Source organism: Perca fluviatilis, chromosome 1 (assembly GCF_010015445.1).
Source record: "Perca fluviatilis chromosome 1, GENO_Pfluv_1.0, whole genome shotgun sequence".
In the NCBI taxonomy this organism is placed as follows: Eukaryota; Metazoa; Chordata; class Actinopteri; order Perciformes; family Percidae; genus Perca; species Perca fluviatilis.
This window is the reverse complement of record NC_053112.1, coordinates 23,932,396-23,953,959: the sequence shown is the minus strand read 5'-3', so window position 1 is coordinate 23,953,959 and position 21,564 is coordinate 23,932,396. Positions and strand designations below refer to the sequence as shown.

At 40.7% G+C, this 21,564-nt stretch overlaps 1 protein-coding gene and 1 long non-coding RNA gene across 4 annotated transcripts in view; one reads left to right on the top strand and one right to left on the bottom strand.

Annotated features, from left to right (window-relative positions):
- nfixa (nuclear factor I/Xa) overlaps positions 1-21,349 on the bottom strand; it is a 121,551-nt gene extending 100,202 nt beyond the window's left edge. Inside the window, exons 1-3 of one of the 3 annotated variants that reach the window (XM_039795651.1) lie at positions 21,030-21,349; positions 20,653-20,804; positions 3,574-3,657 (exon numbers count right to left, since the gene is read on the bottom strand). In XM_039795651.1, coding sequence (XP_039651585.1) covers positions 3,574-3,657; positions 20,653-20,804; positions 21,030-21,105 — 312 coding nt within the window. In that variant the 5' untranslated portion in view covers positions 21,106-21,349. Of the gene's footprint in view, positions 1-3,573; positions 3,658-10,382; positions 10,967-16,982; positions 17,002-20,652; positions 20,805-21,029 lie in introns of those variants that run through there. The other 2 variants (XM_039795664.1, XM_039795657.1) reach the window with 2 other exon arrangements.
- On the top strand, positions 10,592-16,551 carry LOC120556236. Its single transcript, XR_005638830.1, has 2 exons — positions 10,592-10,711; positions 13,815-16,551. It is a non-coding gene; the product is annotated as an uncharacterized LOC120556236 (long non-coding RNA).
- Positions 21,350-21,564: the final 215 nt, after the last annotated feature.

Below are 21,564 nucleotides of genomic sequence, written 5' to 3'. Positions count from 1 at the left end.
ATTTCACAATTGCTTTGGCAATGTAAACTGTTCCCCATGCCAATAAAGCCTATTTGAATAGAATAGAATAGAATAGAATAGATAGATAGATAGATAGATAGATAGATAGATAGATAGATAGATAGATAGATAGATAGATAGATAGATAGATAGATAGATGAGAAACCCAAAGTGCCAGTTTAGACAAATTCAATATAGTTAACATTTTTTCCTCACAACTTACAGCTTGCTTATGTTACTCAGTGGTGAGCTAAAAGGGACTTAAAGACACTTATCTTATTGCTATTATTAATTCTCTTGTGGTATTCATTTAAAATTCCTGGTTACATTGTTATGCTTATGCTTACCGAGTACAGAGCAAACACAAACGATTGAGGAGACAGATTTCCTCAAAATTGCCTATTCTCACTTTGCCATTGCACAAAATGCAGAAGCAAACCCAAATGTGACCAAAATAGAAGCAAAAGTTTTAAATTTACTACTCAGATTTTGCTGTGGTATTCTGTCAGCCCGTCAGCTCGAGGGTGACACAAAGCTTTCTGCACACAGTAAACTGATCCAAGTGTCTTAAGTGTAAGAGGCCCCATATTCTTGACTTATTTGTCACTGTAAATTTAAAGTGCTCGATGGACAAAGTGTCTGAGACAGCTGAAACATCGGCACAAATGCGGTACAAACTTATTTGTGTTTAATTCATTTTACAAGGTGTGACGGCTGGATTTGAGGCCCGACTCTGTCAGCTTCATTTCGCCTGAGTACGGTCAGTTTAGGGTGAGAAACTCCTCGTCTGAAATTTATAACCAACACCATCACATTATATTTGCAATTGAGGGAGGAACCTCATTGAATGCCCACAAGGAACTACACAAGTCCAAAGTTATTACAGAAAGTTGTAAATATACTGTCTGAACTATTGTAATTTATTCAGCTGTGATACTCCTCAAATTCCTGTTTTACTCCTTTCGAACCTAGTCCAAGTCATATTCCAGTGCACTGTATATGGAGACAAAAGATACCTGAACTTGGACGAAGTGGTCTAAACCAGTTTCATTGTGACTGCTATTGTATGGAAGCGATACACTCTGTTTCTAATCAGGCTTGGCTTTATCCTTGCTCGCTCCCTGCTCCTCAGCCTAATCAAACTCATATATGCAGGCAGAGTGCCTGCAATTATACATAAGCCCCTGCCTTGTGCATGTGTGTGAGTGAGAGTGTTTGGAAGTGTGTTTATACTGCATATGCGTATGTCTGTGTGTACGAGTCTTACCCAATGTGTGTGTGTGTGTGTGTGTGTGTGTGTGTGTGTGTGTGTGTGTGTGTGTGTGTGTGTGTGTGTGCAAGGGTGCGGTTTCGGGGGGTTGAAGTCACCCCCGCGCTCGAATGCCAAGTTTTTCAGGGGGGATATGAAGCTGTGCAGCTTTACGAGACCTCAGCCTGTGTAGGATACTTAAGACACTCACACCACAGACACACATGCATATAATGTACAGCATATACACACATACAATCACACACACGACCACAAATGTCCTGTGGTCAAAGATACGCTGGCACAAGCGACTAGAAAGAGAATTAGATTGGTGAAAAGGAGAAAAAAAATACAAAATAAAAGTGCAACAAAGTGAAGCATATTGAGGTGTAGTCTATTCCTTTCCCAGAGTCTCTCCTCTTTCCAAACCACACCCCACCACGGCACAGGCCCAAACCCCAATGCCTTTGTGTGCTCCCTTCGCTTTCCCTCTTTCTGTCCAACCCCTTTTCTAGTTCTCATTGGTTCTTTTTAGTGACCTTTTTTCTCTTTTTCTATCTTATAATCTTTTGCTGTTCCCTCTCTCTTTCGGTCGTCTTAATCACACACACTGTCCCTTTCGTCTGTCTGCCTTTACTGGCCGTCTTTGTCTCTGGCTGCAGTCTGGGCCGAGGCATCCATCTCAGTATTCAATACAGGCAACTTGGCTGTAACAAACTATAGCAACCACAGAAGTTACAAAACACTGACACTCAGGTTTTCTTTCCAAACACTCTCTCTCTGTCTGTCTGTCTCTCTCTCTCTCTCTCTCTCTCTCTCTCTCTCTCTGCCCATAATCAAACAGTCCTGTCCGACCATCACCTATGAAATCCCCTCGAGCGTGCAGGGCTCTAGTAGTTTCTGAGACGTTTGCCATTAAAAAGCACATGAGAAAACCATATGCTGTGACTAAAGTTAGCATGTTGTGGTCTCCCAATGACATGCAGCACTACCCATATCTTGTTGTTAACCATCGCCTGTGGCCAGGCGATTAAATATTGAAAGTGATGTAGCATACTGATACTGCCATTAGTATGCTAAATGTGCGAGACAGGTGGTTGAGGCTGCTTTTCAAAAGGCAGGAAATATGTGAATGGAAAATGTGTGTAAGTGTACCATTTACGCCATACAGTGTAAATATTGTTTGAGTAAGCTGTTGATGTGTGCTCTGGGAGGGAGCACGCCAGTCAAATACATACAGGCATATGCAGTCAGAAAGAAATGGCTGACTGGCCGTTATGGCTAACAAGCATATCATACACAGTGTGGATCCCAGAGACTCTTTGGATCTGTTTGCAATCTGAGTGTGTGTGCGGAGCAATGTGTTACGCCTGCTGCTTTTTTAGTGTTTACTGTGTGCAATAGCTGTATATACATTTTACTCCGACCGGTTTGAATTACTGCATTTCTACCGTGTTTGTATTCAACAGGAAGAAAAAGGTACAGATTTATTTTTCTAGTCTGATGTCATCATTTCTTAATTTAAGCGGTTAATTCAACATGTCAGATTACAGCACACAGGCCAAAGGGGCAGTTTTTCAGGCAGTCAAACAGTTGTCTGTAAAATTCAACCTGAAAGACGATGTGCTGTGTTTTTTGTTATTGTTGTTTTTTTTACAATTATATGAAAATGACCACATGTGTGTCCTGCAAAAAGAAATCCCCTATCTTCAGTTTTTTTTCTTCTTTTTTTTAGGTTTTGCATTTTATTTTGTTCTCTGCTGCTGGCTTTGTCCTCCGCTTGAGGAACATGTGTCCGGACTCTGCAACAAAGTCAAACTACTGCAAAGCATAAATTAAACCTTGTAAAAATACTAGTCACAGAAAAGCTGACATTTTGAGGAAATACAGAGTTTTGCAGGGCACTGTTGCCACACCTCAGCACGGTCAACAGATGAGTTCAGGACGTCCATGATGACATGTGGGAGATTTTAAAGGAAGTGGATAGATGATCATGCTAACGGGCAGAATGTCAACACTCAAAACTGTGTGTGTATTTCCTGGACACATTAACTCAGAGCTTCCAATTCAAGATCTGAAGAATGGAGATGATATAGTTGTTAATATCCCCATGGTGATGTCTGACTATAAAAATTATTCTGCAACAATGCTCTGATGAGTCTTTTGTACTCTGAATGCCCTCCTCCTCTCAGCTGCGGTAAATCTTTGTATAGGAAAAAATTGAATTTTTAATGGACTGGGCTTGTTTGTGTCTCCATGAAATAAATCACATGTGTGTGTGTGTGTGTGTGTGTGTGTGTGTGTGTGTGTGTGTGTGTGTTTACCCTATATGTATCAGACACGAGGAAACATTCAGGCATCCCTTGGCCTCTAGAAGGATCGTCGTTCACCAGGTAGGTGTCAGTAGCCTAAAAAACAAACAAAATGATGGTTATTCAAATAAACTTTCATGGATTTAATAGTACAGTGATTTTGTCATAATATGAACGACTGTCTTAGGAAGCGGATCCCAACCATTTCTTTTTTACACTTAGGCACCAGAAATTCTAGCGTTTGCTAATTTAGCGCATGCATGAACCTGTTGCTTTGTATAAGTTTCCAGTAAGATGAATAAACTTAAAAATACAATTTATTAAAACATTTAAATCATTGAAATGTATATCTGACATTTGTTGTTCTCCAACAAACATTAAGCTACACTGGTCCTCAGAAATAATGCAGTTAAAAAAATTCTGAGACTATATTAAAATCCAGAAGGATATTTTTTTGACCAATCGTGTCCTGAAACCCCAAGGATCAAACACTTATTTTCATGCTTCCCCTTTGTGAGACAATCCTAAAATGTACCTGTACTATATGAGACAGCCTTATAACCCCTACTAGTGTCATTTATTCACAGAAAGCACAGCGCCTGCTAACAACTCTTGCACTATACATCCCCAGCCAGACTGTCTGTAGTACCAGCATGCATGCATGCATGTGTGCAAGTGTGCATTCAGGGAGCTTCATTTGTATTCTAAGTCAAGCAGGCAGGCAGGCAGGGTTCTGGCAAGGCCCGGAGCTGTGAAATGGGCTCTCCTTGCAGTTCTGCCGTTGATTGGATCAACCTATCCCACTCTGCTTAGCCGAAGGGAGCCCCAAATCCCACAGCCGCTGTGCCGTTCTGTGAAATCCTATTTCATTTCACAACTTTAACGGATAAAAAAGCGTGCACACACACTTGTGCCAGCCCGAGACCCCATGCCACATTTATTTAGCTGAACAGGAGCAGAGAGAAAACAGTGTATCTGGTGTGTGGAAACATTTAAGTGCACACACACATATATAGTCTCACCCTCCTGAAAATATAATCACCTGCACGCATATATGCATTTTTTCCTCGCCCATGTGCTCTCGGCCTCGCACACAAACACACAGCAACACACACACCAACGCACACGTGCATGCCACTTACGCAGACACAAACCCCATAATAAGAGCCAGACATTGGCAGACCACACAGCCCTGAGTTGTGGTGAAAACAAAGGCTATTCATATCCTTCGCAATGAGAGGTCTGTACAGCTAACTCTCTTTCTCCCTCTCTCCCCCGTCTCTCCCCTCAGCTTTTTATTACAGATAATCTGCGCTTGCAAACCTTCCATTTTTCTGCAATTGTGCGATTTCTAATCATCTTTATTAGTCCATAAACATGTTTTTTTTATTTTTAGTCTCTTTTTATAGCCGAGGCCTCCAGCTCCTTAAGGGGGCAACACAGTGCCCATTGTTGAGTCTCAAGAAGAGGATGAAGCCAGGAACGGATTGAGAGAGGCCTGCTGATAAGGCTGCAAAGCATTTTGGGAAAGGGTAGCAGGGTTCCTCAGATGCGCACACGCACACGCACGCACGCACGCGCACACACACACACACACACACACACACACACACACACACACACACAATGCAAAATGCAATCACTCAAAGTCTGCCAGGCCGCACGTGTCTGATAATGAGACAATGCATCTGATTGGCCGGTGCTCAGAATAATGGCCTGGATCCGCATCCGCACCAGCAAGCCGACCACAATGCATCAGGTGTGCTGGAGCCTCTGCGATTGGCTGTGTCTGGCCAGAAACAAGGTCAGGTGCACTAGCAAGCCTCTTCTGATTGGCTGAGCCGGACCCAAAAAGCTACGGGTGGGAAAGAACTGTTTTCCTTGGCTGCCACTGCCTTATTCTGCTGGTGAATGGGTGTCTGGTAGGATGGCGCTGGGAGAACTGGTTCAACTGGGAGTATGTGAGGAAACATACTGACTATTTAATTATCTTTGTACATACATGTACAGATAATCTCAATATTACTCATCCTTTAACTTGACCCAAGGAGCTCTTTGAAACAATGTAAAACACGCACAAAAAGCAAACGGCACACCAACAATAGATCATTTGCTCTCATTTTATATTAACCATCCGACAAAGAGGAATTTAAATGCCCTGTTTATGTCGTCAGCCAACGAAACAGGTGTTGATGAACCTCAATCCCATTGTGCAACAGTGAATAACATGAAGCTAATGAATAGGCTAAGCTCTGTACCTGCCACTGGGGAGGCCAGAACATACTGACTCCCTTTGTAGTAAACCCCAAAAAAACTCCAGGCCCCCAAACACTCTCTCCTGCAGCAGTGTATGAATTATATATTGTACTATATATATAGAGCATATGCCCGGTCCATATGGCCAGCCCTGAGCGAAAAAATCTCAAAGCCCTCCTTAATTAACATTTTAGAGGGAAGATTCGGAGGCGGTAGATTGAGTCAGTGACCTATTTGGAGTCCATCATCACCCAATGCAAATGTGTTAATTAAGACAGATTTTCCCACTCCACAAATATGTGGAGTAGGGGATGTGATGGAGGATTTTTTTTGATTTTTTTGTCTGAGCCATCTGAAGGTAAGGGTATAGGATCTGTTTTAATCTGCCTTTCATGCTGCCTCCACTGACAAAAGAAGACACTTCCCTTTCACTTTCTCCCTCACTACCTCACACAGTCTTTCCTTGGCTCGCTCTCTCTCTCTCTCTCTCTCTCTGGGTATATGTTAACGACCATATGGCCAAATTCTTTGGAGGTGAGATCTCCGAAACCTGCTCACACTCGCGCGCACACTCACACATGTACACACTCACACCTCCACAGAGCTTTGTGTATGAAAGGCCCTGATGGTGGAATTTGTTCTCGGATGGCTCCATTTTAAAGCACATGAATGGCAACATATCAATGATCCTCCTCTCTGTCTATCTGTCTTTCTGCATCTCACATTTGAAGTTACACACAAACACACACACTTACATGCACATTCACCACCTAGACACACACAAACTTACACTTCTCACACACCTGGTGTGGCCCTCGTTTCCAGAAAGCATTTATTCTGGCTGCTGCACAAGCATCAACCACAAGCACTATCGTCGCTGTCAGTCCATCTTCTAAAAACTATAATTATTATCACCACCATTGTGTCTTATCATCATGATTTGGTTGGCTGAAAATAACACTGCCAAGTTTAAGCCTGGATGAGAACGGGGGGATGGGGAGAGAGGAGGATAGAGTCCAGCCAACCTGCGTGAGATGGCAACCACTTCAAAGACGCCGGGCCGCACCGGCGATCTGTTCCACGGTGTGTGAGGGGTATATGAAAGGCAGAAATGGCCGCCGTGTGAGTTCCTGCCAAAGCTACCTCAGGGAGAAATGTTGGAAAAATACAATTTTTCACACAGCCATCTCGGGGGGTGGAGGAAAAACGGGGAGAATAAGAAAGAAGATGAGAAACTGAGGGGCTGCATTAAAAAAAGAAGGATAGATGGATGGCTGAGCAGAGTGGGGCTAATTATTTCACTCCACTTGTGGGTCCTGAAGGTTTTGTTGGGTCAGAAGTACAGCCAAGATGCAGTGCTAAAGACTGCATTTGGCTTAATTGTGCAGTTGTGTTTTATTTACACAATAGTAAACGGTGGGGGCTGTATAAGGCATGAGGCATGAGGCACACGGCGTGAACAGTTTCTGTTAAGGAGGCCTGACTGCAGGAAGCAGGAGTATAAAATTATTTCACATGACTGAGGCAAAACACATTCCACTCATTCAGGAAGTTCAACTTTTATGTGTATGTGTGTGCGGCTTGAATCAAAAGTGCTTATATGCAAATCAGCTGGGTGAGGTTAAAGTTTTTTAATTCCTAAGTAATAGATAGAAACTATGCCACCCTTAACAATAGCTGTCCCAACTCCAGGTAAAAAAATCAATACATTCTTGAAGGAAAACTGTTACAGTGAAACAAGTTTAAACAGAGTGCACATTGTGACACACCCCGAGATTCTCTTGGCCTGGCACCTCGCCTGTCAACTACTGATCTTGCTTGACAGGCACACAACACTGAACTTCCCGGGCTGCAACATCTCGGTGCCACACTGCTTGCACCATACGCTACCTCCGTACACTAGGTAACCCAACGCCACTGGCATCCCTTTTCCTACATGGATCCTTATTCATGCCTTTTTATTGGCCGAACCACACTTAGTTAAGGCCTCGCCGCACTGGCTATGTGCATTTAACAATGAGGTTTGGACTGGTACAATTAGCCCTTTGTGTCACACAAGGACTGATCCGTGGGGAGATTTTCTTGTGGTTATGGTTCTAATACAGCAGAGAATACCACAAAGACCAGGAAGCATAGAGTTACATTACATACACACACTCAGTATGACTCAATAAGGCAGCGTGTTGAGCTCATTTCAAATGTCTCACCAACTTCCAACCCACTGAAATGATACTCTAAAAAATGTATTTAAATACAATGTAAGGTTAACGCCCACCTCCCAGCTTGGCACCAATAACAGTCTTGACTTTGATGTGACTGACAGGTTCTGTGGTTGGCAGGTTTTCTCTGCAACAACTGCAGTGCAACCAACTGCAAAATTACAGGCCCACAATCAAAACAAAGTGAGTATTGTAATATCACTGCCAATTGTGAACCATTGTCTAACATTCACCTTAGGAAGACAATTGTTCAGCTGACATCACAAATCACATGTGGCCTGAAATGTGACATTTTGAACCACTCAAGGCCTGTTTGTGTTGTTGTGTAGATATGACTCAGTGTCACATCATCACAAACATTTTTGGCATTTTTGACCCCTCTAATGAAGTTATTGTTCTTCTAACTGATATTTAAAACGCCTAAAAGTATGTTTTCACACGAGCGAACAATGTGTCTTTCATCTTGGGAACTGAAATCAAGTTGCTCCTGTGAAGTTCCTTGATGACAATAATTGAGCAGAGGCAGACTGAATGAAAACTTGTCATAGATGCTCTGTATAATGATTTTACTTTATAGACGAGACACTTTTGCATATTGTTGATGACACTCAAAGTCCCCTCGAGTCTGAATTTGAGTGTCTGGACAATATCTAAAACTACTCCAGCAAACAAAACTGTATATGAGTTAGTTGTTAATAATGAATAAACAGCAATAAAATATCCTCATGCCTGGAGTTTTCATTCGCATAAGCTGTAGCAACTATTGCAAATTTTTTGCTGTATTGCTGACATTTATGTGTCTTGTGTTTATTATTTTGAATGTTTATCGTTTTTATTGGTGAGACAAAGACATTGTCAAAAATGATATTCAGATAGCGTTTCAGTCTATATAAACCATTATATTTTACCATTAGAATTAGCCATATCATTGGTGCGATAGGAATATTGTATTGCTAAGAAAATCGGAATAATTTCTGGCATGTGCATACTGTATTCATCCCCTATAAAGTAATGAGTTTCTATGTTTCTACAAAAGCTTCCCATCATTACCTCAGAATATTTGAACAGGTCTTTGTTAAACCAAGAGCTCAACAGAACAACCCTGTGAGCTATATACATGTCATATTATGGTACCTTAACAGTAATCTCTTTGGCTGATAATGAAGATCAATTCTAATCTAGGTCACAAATTTAGTCCATTATAACTATACCATGAGGTCATTACAATTCAAAAGCTTTGAAATGCAACATGACAGAGACGGTTTAATGTCAAGGAATTCTTTAGTAATCATCTGATGAAATAAATGCTGCAGTGTATAAAAATATAATCAGATCATCATTAGACCAGAGATTCTTCCTCTTGATTTTCTAAACAGCATTTAATACACGGAGGTGCTCTTATTATTCATGCTGCTTTCGCACTTGTTCCGGGGGTACAAAGACGGTCTGTGTGTAACCTCACCTCCCCACCCCCTTGTAGTCGCTATAAGTGTCATCAACTAGCCTACGCAAATGAAGTGCCCATTGATATATATATATAAAAAAAAAAAAGGCACAGTCAGACAGAAAAGACACTCAGGGTGCAAGGTGGAGAACGGTGCAGCAGCCCTGCGCCACACGGATTTAGGATGCTTTCATAATGTCATCATCATAATGATGAATACCGCACATAGCTATGCTGGGCTTTGAAAATCTCCGCAGTCTGTGCTCGCATACATGTGCTTTATTCTGTTTGATCTGGGCTGAGAAGGAAGATCAGCCTCCACTTTGTCAATCTGTATTTACTGGGCTACTCAAACGCATCTGCAAACAATTCAGCCTGCACAATTTTAACCCATCAGTGAGGCTAAAACAGTTTGAATTAGGAAAAAAATGTGTTTTAGGCTTGTATCATATTAGACATATACTTATTACAACGTTATTATGTTGAGGAAGGTTTAAGGGAATTACGAGCAAGGAAAGTTAGGTTCACAAAAAAAAGACATTTATACTATAAAACAAGAGCTGCATTAAAACACATCGTTGTGGTTTTGGAAGTAATATGGGGCAATCAGCATATTCAATTTTTGTCAAAATGTGGTCAATCAGTGTGACTTTAGATGCTTCATAATTATCAAAATTGGCAGACCAGCAAGGTGAATCTACACCCAAACACAGGTGCGTTGTGTCGTCATCTATGGCCCCACACTCCGCGCGTCCAACACAGTGCTGATCTTCTACAAAGAAATTAAAACCCTCAAACTAACAGCGGGGATTCAGTTTAACACAAGCAATGTTATGTTCAGTCCTATAGACTTTACCCTATAGACCCAACAGAGGGGAACTATTGAGTTACACAGCACGTACCATTATAGGGTGGGGAGATCTGCCAACCCTCTCAATGCCCCATTTTCCTTTAAAAGTTCAGCTTCCAAAAAAGTGAGAGAGGGAGTGAGGGCTGAGGGAGGAAGACTTGGTCTCTTCGCTGTTGCCGGAAGCAGAAAAAGGACCTTTAAACAAGTCGGCCTTAGGCCCAGATAGAAAAAAACACGCTCTTTCAAAAGTGGGTCCACTCTGCAGAGATAGGAGGAAAAGAGGACAGCGGCTCCGAGCCCTCCGTCTACCGCAGTTTGGCCTCAGATGCGCCCATGTCCAGCAGCAAGAAGTCAGAGAGACGTCTGCGTCAGAGTCCCGAGGTGCGTGCTTCAGCGGCCAAACTTGTCCAGCAGATTGGGAGACGCTTAAAAGCTCCCCGAAATAATACAAAATAACACTTTTTTTTTTTTTTTAATTAATGGACGTAAGAGGTCATGCAAAGTAAGTTTTGTTTATATTATTTTTCCGTGTGCTGCCTTTGCAGTCGGGCAGCTTCTGTCTCCAAAACGTGTCCAAAAGCGGCTGTCTCCCGCGCCGCGCGTTCGATCTGTTTTACCCTCGTATCTCTCTCTCTCTCTCTCTCTCTCTTTTTCTTTTTTTTTTTTTTTTTTTTTTTTTTTTTTTTTTTTTTTTTTCTCTCCTCTCTCTTGTTCCAAACACACACAACACACATACGCACACACGCGGAGTTACACACAAACGGGGGGACACCCCTGGTCCCTCGCCGCCTCCTCCTCAAAGCTGACGAGATGAAAGAGCAGCTTGCGTTTTGCTTCTTCAGATCGCTACAGCCTCGCCGATAGCAGAATGCCTGCACAGCGACGCCTAGTCGGTCCGGGCTCCGGCGGGGCTCTGGATGCCTCGGTGCGTAAAATGGAAGCTCGCCGTGCGCTCCGGCAGCGGCGACAAATAGCCCACACTTCCCTCCCCACAAAATATCAGCCACTAAATAGCTCACCTCAGCAACGTGCGTCCTGTTTACACACACACACACACACACACACAGAAAACTAATAGACGAGGAACTGGGGCAGTTGTTTACAGTGAAGGTGGGGGGACGGTGCGACAGCCTCGAACTGGTGAATTATTGTGTGAATTATTAATAAAGCGAGCGGTGTGCAGTCTGTCGCGGAGAGAGCGGAGCGTCCAGGGGAGCAGCTGGGGCTTTAGGAGAATTAGGAGGACCAAGGGCTAAATCACGGACGGCGGGGATTAGGGCTGCACTGGCTCCTACCTACCGCCTGCATGGAGCTTCCAAGAGTGGCACTGTGGGCACGGCTGGGCATGACCCGAGCTGCTCCGAGTTTGATTTACGTAGTTTTTAATGTCACAATCTGGAGCAAAGATCAAGCACAAAAATGGGTTCATTGGGTTCATTTAAGGAAAGTCTAGTCACTCAGTGCCAGTGATTTTCTATGCAGCTGATCACATTCAAAATATCAAAAGCTATGTTACCACGTGTCCCCAGAAGTTGAGTGAATATGAGGAGGTTCAGAGGGCTTTTGAAAGCAGGATTTTCCATATTTTAGGCTTAGAATTATTATTTTTATTCATAATGGCGTTAAGTGTAATGGCAATGATGGAATTCAGCAAACTTTAAAGCTTATTAAACACTTCCCTAACACAGATTGAGTGTCTCCCAACAGAATGAAGCAGTGAAGCAACAGGATTAAATGTGACTGAGATACAGAGTAGGCCTACAGACATATAGTGGAAGATCTGACTTTGGGGAAATGACTCCAGAACACAAAATTTGCTGTTTCTAATGAAAGTGCTGATAGTTGTTGGAGACTATGCCTGCAGTAGTAGCAGCAGGAGCAACAGATCCGTCCAAGACAACAGAAAGACACGACCTGTGGACATCCTCTGGGATTATTTAGGAAAAAGGCCAAAGGGAAGTTCAAAACGTTATTTCAAATTAAGACATTGAGTTTTTTTATGTAACGGTTTTTGTCCTGGGATGAAGAGCATTACGTGTCCAACAGGACTTGTGGTAGCACCCAAAAAGAGAATGACACAAATAAAATAGTCCCTCAAAAATGTCTTCATAAAAGTGATTTCACCAAACCCAAGAAAACGTAAACACTATAGGCTAATTTCAGAAAATATTCAAATAAAAAATAAATACAAGTCGAAAACCCACCCCAGGCTAATCGATTGTTATTTTTGTTTCATATTTCACATTTCAGGCTTTGCAAAACTAATACAAACACTTCGTTTAAATCAAGACAACACATTATGAAATGAAATAGGCCTATTGAATGTAGTTACATTGACACTTTAGGGCATTGAGCCTGCGTCTGCGTGTCAAACGTAGGCTATTTATTCGCAGTTGTGCCTGTGTCGTTATCCGTCTTTTTTTCTTTTTTTTTTTAAAGCAGACGTCTAATGACATTCCTCCAACATGACGGCTTATCAATAATTAAATGTTGACCTCCCCACACATTTGGCCACATCAATTATTCAAGTCACTGAATTTGTGATTTAAGTTTTTGTTTCGGCCCAATTTGGATTATTCCATTTACACGATAGTGTGTCTGTGGTGGGATGACGTGAGGATTTTTGGCGTTTAAAAAAAAAAGAAAAAGAATTTGAGGTAACGGAGGGTCCATTTGCTTAACAGCAGCGATATACAATTTGTCGTTTTAATTGGTGTCACAGTTTTAATGTTCAAAATGGAGACCAAAAAGACCCTTTAATCAAAAGCAGATTCTGTTAATAACACAAAGACAAATAATGTGGGCCTAGCCTAAGCTCTCTCTACTGCAGACTGCCCACCTGCCCATTAACACTTAGTCAAAGGCCATTTTTTTCAAAAATAAAATTGTCTTATTACACATCAATTTAATTCATTTAAAAAAAGTGTCTATAAATGTGCATGAGCTCAAACGTGAGTCTTTTTTTTTGCGACACTGACCGCAAAAATCCTTTCTGAATGTTGATTATTTTAAATTAATAAATACATAATATTAAGTAATCATTTTAAACTTGTGGTTATTATTTGTACGATGAACTCTGGTCATTAGTTGGGACATCAGAATCAAACTACAAGTTGCAGTAGCGACAAGTTCAGCAGGTAGTTATAATAATGATGAATAATGAATTATTATATAACCACCTAGGGTTAAAGGTGCATTAAAATAATTATCAGTAGGCTATACTTTCCCATGCACAAAAAATATAAACAACTCATCAGTCGCACTGAGTGTAGTAATAATAATATAAAAATGAAACAACACTAATAATGATAATTAGATAAAATACAACCTAGAATTCATAATCAACGCGTTGTGATGATTTACTTGTTGAATGACATCAGCCTCCAGCGATTGTATAATTTTCACAGTTTATACCATGACCTTCCTAAATTTGTTTTTCTTTTCATTTTGTTTGAATATTAATTCTGGTGTGGTTTTTTTACAGATGCTGGTGACTGGGAGGCTCACACATGCCCGACGGCCTGTTTGGAGAATGACCAGTTTATTGGAAAAACACCAAAATGTCCCTCTAAACCCCAAATAATCCCACGACACGATTTTTTTCTTTCTTAACTCTTAATTAATTCACAATTAACAGTTTGTACAGTTCGACCGCACTGTGTACTCAGCACGAGCAACTACTGAAGCCCGGAAGTTGCAGAAGGCCAGACAGATTTAGCCTACTGCAAGTTTGAGGTAAAAAAAACGAAAAACGAAAACAATCGAGCAAAATGTGTTTAGAGAACGAGCAAAATGTGTTTAGAGAACGAGCAAAATGTGTAGCATGGTTGTCCAGTGTATAAATCGAAAATAACCTTATTCTCAGCATGACAGTCAGGTGTCTATTTGACATACAGATGACCACTAAATGTGCAGTGCGAGGCTTGCTCAAGTAAAGTAGCCTACGTTTTAAGAAATGGCCCGCAAACATATTTTTAAATATAAAAAAAAATGCTGAAAAAAAAGACGTTTTTTGACTCTTATGAGTGCATTTACCTGTGAAACAAATCTGAGGGTAGGCTACACTGCACAGCAAACTAACACAGATAAACACATTGTGCAGTAATTAACAACATTCACATAATCGCTGTAAATTTAGCTGGCCTATATAAGGTATATTTATCATTTATGAGGAATTTCGAAGAACAGGCCTAAAATTAAAACAGAAGTACACCTGAACTACATGTGGCTGGACATTAAAGTATTAAATATACAAGAAAAACGCGACATCACTAATAATGATTAAAGTATGGATGAAAAACGGTGAAGTTGTTTGTTAAAAGCTATACATTGTTTTATTAGAACAATAGACCAAATACTTTGTCCATCTGAAAATAATTTGAAGAAACCTACTTGCATTTGTCTATGAATGTGGCTTAAATAATAATTTATACTCCTTTGCACTGATGCTGATGCACCATATGCTTATTGACCTCATTTCAATTATGGCATATTTTTTTCTTAAAATAATGTGGATGAAATGTCTTAAAACCTAAAGCCACATCTCAACCACCACGGCCATTACGTTTTTTTTTCTTCTATTTTGTGGAAACAGGGGACACAATAACAAAATAACACAAATGGTTGTTGGCATAAACCCTTGATTTAGGCTATATTATCAAAACAAAATAAAAAAAGGAGCCACCCAAGGAAAAGTTAACAAGTTGGGTTCCTTTTAAAAGTTCTTTGGAAGAAATGTAAATCTAAAAAATAAATTCTTTATGTTACAAAAGTTACAAAAACCAACTGGAGGAAATGTACTGGCGTGCGTCAGCCCTGATCATGTAAAGCAACCTAGAAGTGTCAATTAGGCTGAGCTTTGGGTTAATAGAAGCCCTGAATGGTGGATCTCACCACAGCCCTCTAAACCAGCCATTACTGCAGACCACAACGACTCTGATACCACACTGTTTTAAGACCCAACATTATGTGGGCAATATGTTCCCTAAAGCTCACTGTAAGAGGAGAAGGGCACATTGTGGGATCAGGCAGGCAGAGTTCAGACAACATGGAGGGACTGTTTTTTCTAAAGTCTGTAAACCTTCAAATGATTCTTTCCTAAAAATTACAAGTTTAAGATCCTGGAATAGAACTGCAAACCATGACTGACATGTTAAAAACTAATTATCAGAGAAGAGACCAGCCGATTCATTGCTGGTGATAAATTGCAGCAGACAAATATTCACTTATCAAAGATGGATTTGGCACCAAGTGTTTACGAGTTTAGAGAAACGTAAACAGACGTCTTTAATCATCAGGCACACATTTTATCAAAGTAATTACTAGATATTGAAGTGCACAATAAGGATAACAATATAAGGAACCATCTCAGATTATGTTTAAGTAGTTACAGAGTAAATGTGGTGTCTGAGCAATATGGAAATCGAACAGATGTTTGACGCACCTGTCTATGTAGCACAACATGACTGAGTTAAATGGTCCCTCCTCTGTCCGCAAATCAAAATCTCAAAACACTCTGATTTGTAAAGCGAAATAATGTTGTTACAAATGGTGATTGTTACAATAAACTGAAGCAATATAACTCAGGGTGGACCAAGGTGAAAATAACAAATGTCCTCAGAAGTAAAGGTGAAACAGAAAGACATTCACGGACCTTTAAGAAAAAAAAAGGAGAAAACAATGCAAAGGGAAATGGCAGCTCATCCAGACAACTTTATTGTGCTATTTACAAAATGTACAAATTTGCAAAGCTACTGTGCACAATTAAACTACCAAGGCCTAACAAGATCACAAAAAGAACTACGGACGGTCAATCAAATAGATGGAAGAAATAAAGAAAAGCAAATATAGCTGAGCTGGAGAATTGAGTGACTATTATACCTAAATGATAAGCCAAATTTTAGACTCAAAGCACTGCCAGCAGTGCACAAAAAACACTGCACAGCTAAAAAAGCACAACACAATAAAAAACAAAGGCCTCAGTCCTGCTGCCACTCTTCCCTCTGACTCCTGCAGCATATCTCCTGCTCTCACCGCCCTCTGCTGCAGTGAAAATTAAATACTCATTTGGCCTTACACAAAATATACTCTGCACCAAGACCATATGTCAAACTCGGTGGAACTATTTTTTTCCCTCTCAATCATCATTCCTCTTCCCGCTAAAAGAAATGGCCCAGACAATTCTGCGCCTCCATGCGAGTAGTGCAATAAGCGGTGGAAAGGAAAAAACAAGGCTCTTTTTGTCTGCGGCGGCCCAGGTTTTATCCCCGTATTGCCGAGTGTTGTCTAGCATTACAAATCTCAGCCCTGGCCTGGATGGGCACAGGAGGACTCTGCTGGCCCTGCTCACACTGTCTGCATCCTTTACGCTCCGCCATGCAAATAAACCCAAATGAGAGAGCAGCTGAGGAGGGAGAGCGAAGGAGATGGAGGGTTTGTTGGAGGGAAAAAAAGATGGAAGGAAGGAAAGGGAAATGAAGGAAGACCGATGGATGGGACGGCTGCAAAGAGGAAATGAAGAAATGTATGTGGCAAGTAAGGAAGGAAGGAAATAGTTGGTCTGAAGTAGTCGCATAGGGACAAAAAAGAGTGAGTCTCTGTGTGTTTGTGTGCAACAGAAAGAGAAAGAAAGAGAAAAAGAGCGGGTACTAACCGGCTATTGGAGGGGTGAGGAATGCCCGGCCCTGGCACAGGAGAATGGGATGGAGGGTGGAGTATGTTCACATTGCTGCTGCCAGCCGAGCACATTCCCACTACACAGTCATGGAGACTTTTTAACCTACAGATATTGAAGCAGCAGCAGGAGAGTTTTCTCACTTGGTTACAATAATACATTATTATATGTTTTATTTTATGAAGCGCTGTACAACAAGGCCTCTAAAATGATCTAAAGTGATGCTGAAATGATCTGCTGAGGCCAAAAACATTGAATGAACAATATTTTTATGTCTATTATATTTTCTATTGTTTTGGGGGCATTTTTGTCTTTTTATTCAGACGTTGACAGCAAAGATGGAGAGGACATTTGGCGAGAGAGTCCCCATGTCCTGATAAGTACTGTAAGAGGGTAGTCCACTTTAATAAAAAATAGGTAGAGTATGTCAGACTAAAATAAAAAGCGCCATCTACTCCTTTTCTAAGTGTTTTAATGAAAGGAAATTAAACTTAGATTTTACCATATACTGTTTATCTTATTATTAAAATTATTTATACATTCAATTTACTTTAAAATACTAAACAAAACTCTATAAAAGTTAATGCGCTCAGACAAAAGCAATCTAAAGATACAGAATATTTTAGGGAAACAGCTGACATGCAGTGCACATAATGGCAATGATCAACCCAAAGCTGGCTACCAATATGCAAGGTGTGTTTCTCTTGTACCGCAACTAATAGCTTCTGGAATAAAGACAACTTCCTTCCATTTATTTCACGTATTGTATACATAACCTAAAATGCATTCCTGATATGATCTTTTAAAGTAGTCATAAAAGGACATTTTAATTGTTTGACAATGTCAGAAAACATTATTTTAAAGGTCTTCTAGTTGACCAGCCATAATAATAACAATAAACAATTGATCTGTGCCCGTCCCTCGTGTGTCCAGTTATGTGGAAAGTAAAATTTGAGGTGCTTTTATTTTACTCTATACTTCAGCTCCACTACCTTTAAGCTGGAAATGTACTTTTTACTATACATTTATCTGACAGTTTGAGATTAATTATTTTGCATACTAAACATATGATCATTTTATAAAATATGATTTATTGTATATATATCATGTATATTGATATTTAGATTAAACTACCCGGCAGTATATAAAGTAGTTAAAACCGGCTCCACCTCGACCATCTGCAAGATTAAAATGCTGCTTATATATTAATGCATCAGTAAACTTAAAGTACATTTAGCTGATAATACTTTACTCTTAAGTAAGTACACTTTTAATTGAGTGTGTTTAAGAGTACTTCTATAGTTATAAAGCCTTATCATGCTCTACACATTTTACAGTGAGAGCTCAGAGTCAAAGATTATGAACCCGAAACGTTGAACGTGACGTGAAGAATGTCACGAGCCATTTGTGTTTCTGAAAACAGATTTCACTTTTCCAAGAATTTTGTCTGAGACCAGTATGTGTGCATAAGTGTTGGCGTGTCTTTCGTCAGGGCAAAGGTTTATCAATGGCTGACATTAGGCTCAGCTTTGATAACACACGCACCCATGCACACACAGTTTAACTGATAAAACATTAGCTCCATTTTGAATCACATATTGGATCAGCAAAAATGTGGATGACAAACAAGGTGACCCTAATTACTATGATTATTATTAGAACTAAAACTTTTAGTTGATTAATCGATTAGTTGATCAGTAAAACCTAAAAAAAGTATTTCTTTTTTAGCAAACAATGCAGAAACATTTGCTTCAGCTCCTTCAAATGTGACGATTTGGTAGGTTTGATAGGTTTGATAGGTTCAATGTCTTTGGGTTTTGGATAGTTGGACAAAAGAAGACAGTTTGGTTTCTGGGAAATTGTGATGGACATTTTTATATTTTCTTTGCAATTTCTTAAAATAAACAAATAATTGATTAATCAAGGAACTAAGTCAGATAAATCATTAATGAACATCATTGTTAGCAGCAGCCCTAATATAAAAATAATACTAATATTATTTTGATTATTATTTTGATTATTATTTTGATTATTATTATCATTATTATTATTATTATTATTATTATTATTATCAAATGCCATTCAAATAAAATATTAAACATACAACCTGCTCTCAAGACAGGACACAATGACACACTGCGGTCTGTATTTGTGCGACATTTACTGACATAATTATTCTTTGTGTCATAAACAGTTAGCAAACGTGACCTGATGTGAGGTCACCTAAACTGCAGCACACACAGGCTGTCATTGTGTCTCCACGTCTCCACCCACTCTGTGAACGGGCATGTGAGTGGATTTGTTCTGGGCCGGGCAGGTCAGCGGCGTGTGCAGTGTAAAAGTTAGTTCGTTTTTATGTTTGTGTGGAGAGGAGGAGGGTGGTTTAATGGAGGTTGTGTGTGTGTGTGTGTGTGTGTGTGTGTGTGTGTGTGTGTGTGTGTGTGTGCTCCCCCAGGAGAAAAGAGGACTCCTAATCTGTTTTCCTGGCTCTTCTTTAAAGGGAGAGCAAGACACACTAGAGGTTCCCTCTGATCTGCTGCCCCATCCATCCTTCACTTTCTCTCTCTCCTCCATCTCTCCTTTCCTTGCTTCCATCATCTGTCTCTCGTTCCCTCTGCTTTTAGCCCTCATTTTATCGGCCACCCGTCCCTATGCTCTCTCATCTGTTGTGTTGGCCCGCTCTGGTCTTTGTATGGCGACAGCCCCCATCTCCAGATACTGCCTAAGAGCTCTGATTCCACTTAATCACTCCGTTTTTTATTAGTTTTCCCTCGCAGGGTATTTTGTGTTCTCAATTGCATTTATCTATTATGCTGTTTCAGATTTATTGCTTTAGGAGGCAGACTGTGTGGCACACTACCCGCCAATACGGTACACGATGCTGTGATCTCTCTACGTCTGCCCCTCTTTATGCCTGTCTGCTTTCATCCCTTCAAAATTAAATGAACAAATACACAAGGAGGGTGCTGTGCCACACTAGCTCACAACTCCTCTCCTACTTTATCTTATACTTTTTTATTAGTTTTCTTTTATTGGGCGACTTAAACTCTCGACTGCATTCATTTAGCATGCAGCAAAGACCACAGGGGAAGAGTATATGGCATCAGTTTCTCGGATGGTACACAACTCTTGGATCCATCTGTCCTGGCATCTTTTTTCGCCTCATTGCTTTACTTTTCCAATTTCACAATTCAAATTAAAATCACAGGTATGGCTTACTCTGTGAGCACAGATGTCTGTCTTTAAAATAATTTTCTGTAATTAGCAGAATACTTAGAGTGGCTTAGTAGTGACTGTGGCACCTTCAAATTACATTCTGTTCTGAAAGGGCAAATCTATACTGTTCATTATTATATTGCACTATTGAATTTTTTTTCAAAACACTAATGATTATGCCACGGCTTTGCCCTGCAGTCTGAACTGCTTACTTCTACTTAATTAGGAGACATGGCATGCATACTCAAAATATTTTGCCCCAAAATGGCGGCATACCATCCCGGCCCTCCATTTTGTTCTGTCACTGAATCAAGTCTGGATCCTGCACCTGACTTGTTGGATCAGAGATTGCATTTGAAAATACCCTCTCTCCATGCCCTGCTGTTACTATGCATCCCTCTTCTGGTTATTGGTCACCACAAGTGCTGTTTACCTGCTGCACCAATAGGAGGACGCCCGCTGACTGACGTCCCCTTCTTCTCCACTTTGTTTCCAGGGGCTTCCTGTGACCAGGGGGTGGGGGGGGGGCGGGACATGGGCCCCGGCCATCACCTCGACCGAATCCAGAACCAAATGAGGAAGGCACTCAGAGAGTCAGAGGGATAAAGGAAACAGAAGAGTGAGTGAAGATGCAATAAAATATTATGATTATACAATGATAGTCAAGACAAAGCAAGAAACAACAACAGCTCCTTATTAGGATGAAAAAAAAACAAAGAAAAAATAATAATATGCATGACCCTGTCCCTCCCATCCAAATTCAGCACCCTCCCCTCCTCCCTCCCCACTCAAATACTCCCTCCTCCTCACTTCCTCTCCCCTCCATTGGGTGGCAACACTTGGTACGGCACATGGTGAGACAGCTGTTGCAGGGCAACATGGGCATCTGTGGTGCTACATAGAGGAGAGAGGATAGTAAGGGGGGTGGGGAGGGATTGTAGGGGGTGCAGACAGCATCAAGAGAGAGGGATAGTACCCTCTCTCTGTCCTGTGTACATATGTGTTTGAGTGTGTCCTAAAGTTTCAGGGATTATTAATGGATCTAGGTGGAGAGGTATTTTAGGGACAGACAAGAGAGAGAACAAAAATCAGAGGAAGAAACAAAAAGGCGTCTCTTCTTCTTCTTTTTCTTCTTCTCCTTCTTCTTCTTCTTCTTCTTCTTCTTCTTCTTCTTCTTCTTCTTCTTCTTCTTCTTCTTCTTCTTCTTCTTCTTCTGCTATGCCAAGCTGTGAATGAAAAGTAGCACCTATCCTCCAAGCTATGACAGAGACGACATTAGCATAAGAACATTAGGATAGGCCACTCCAAGACTGGAGTTAGTGCCTTCAACACCTAAAACCTTGCA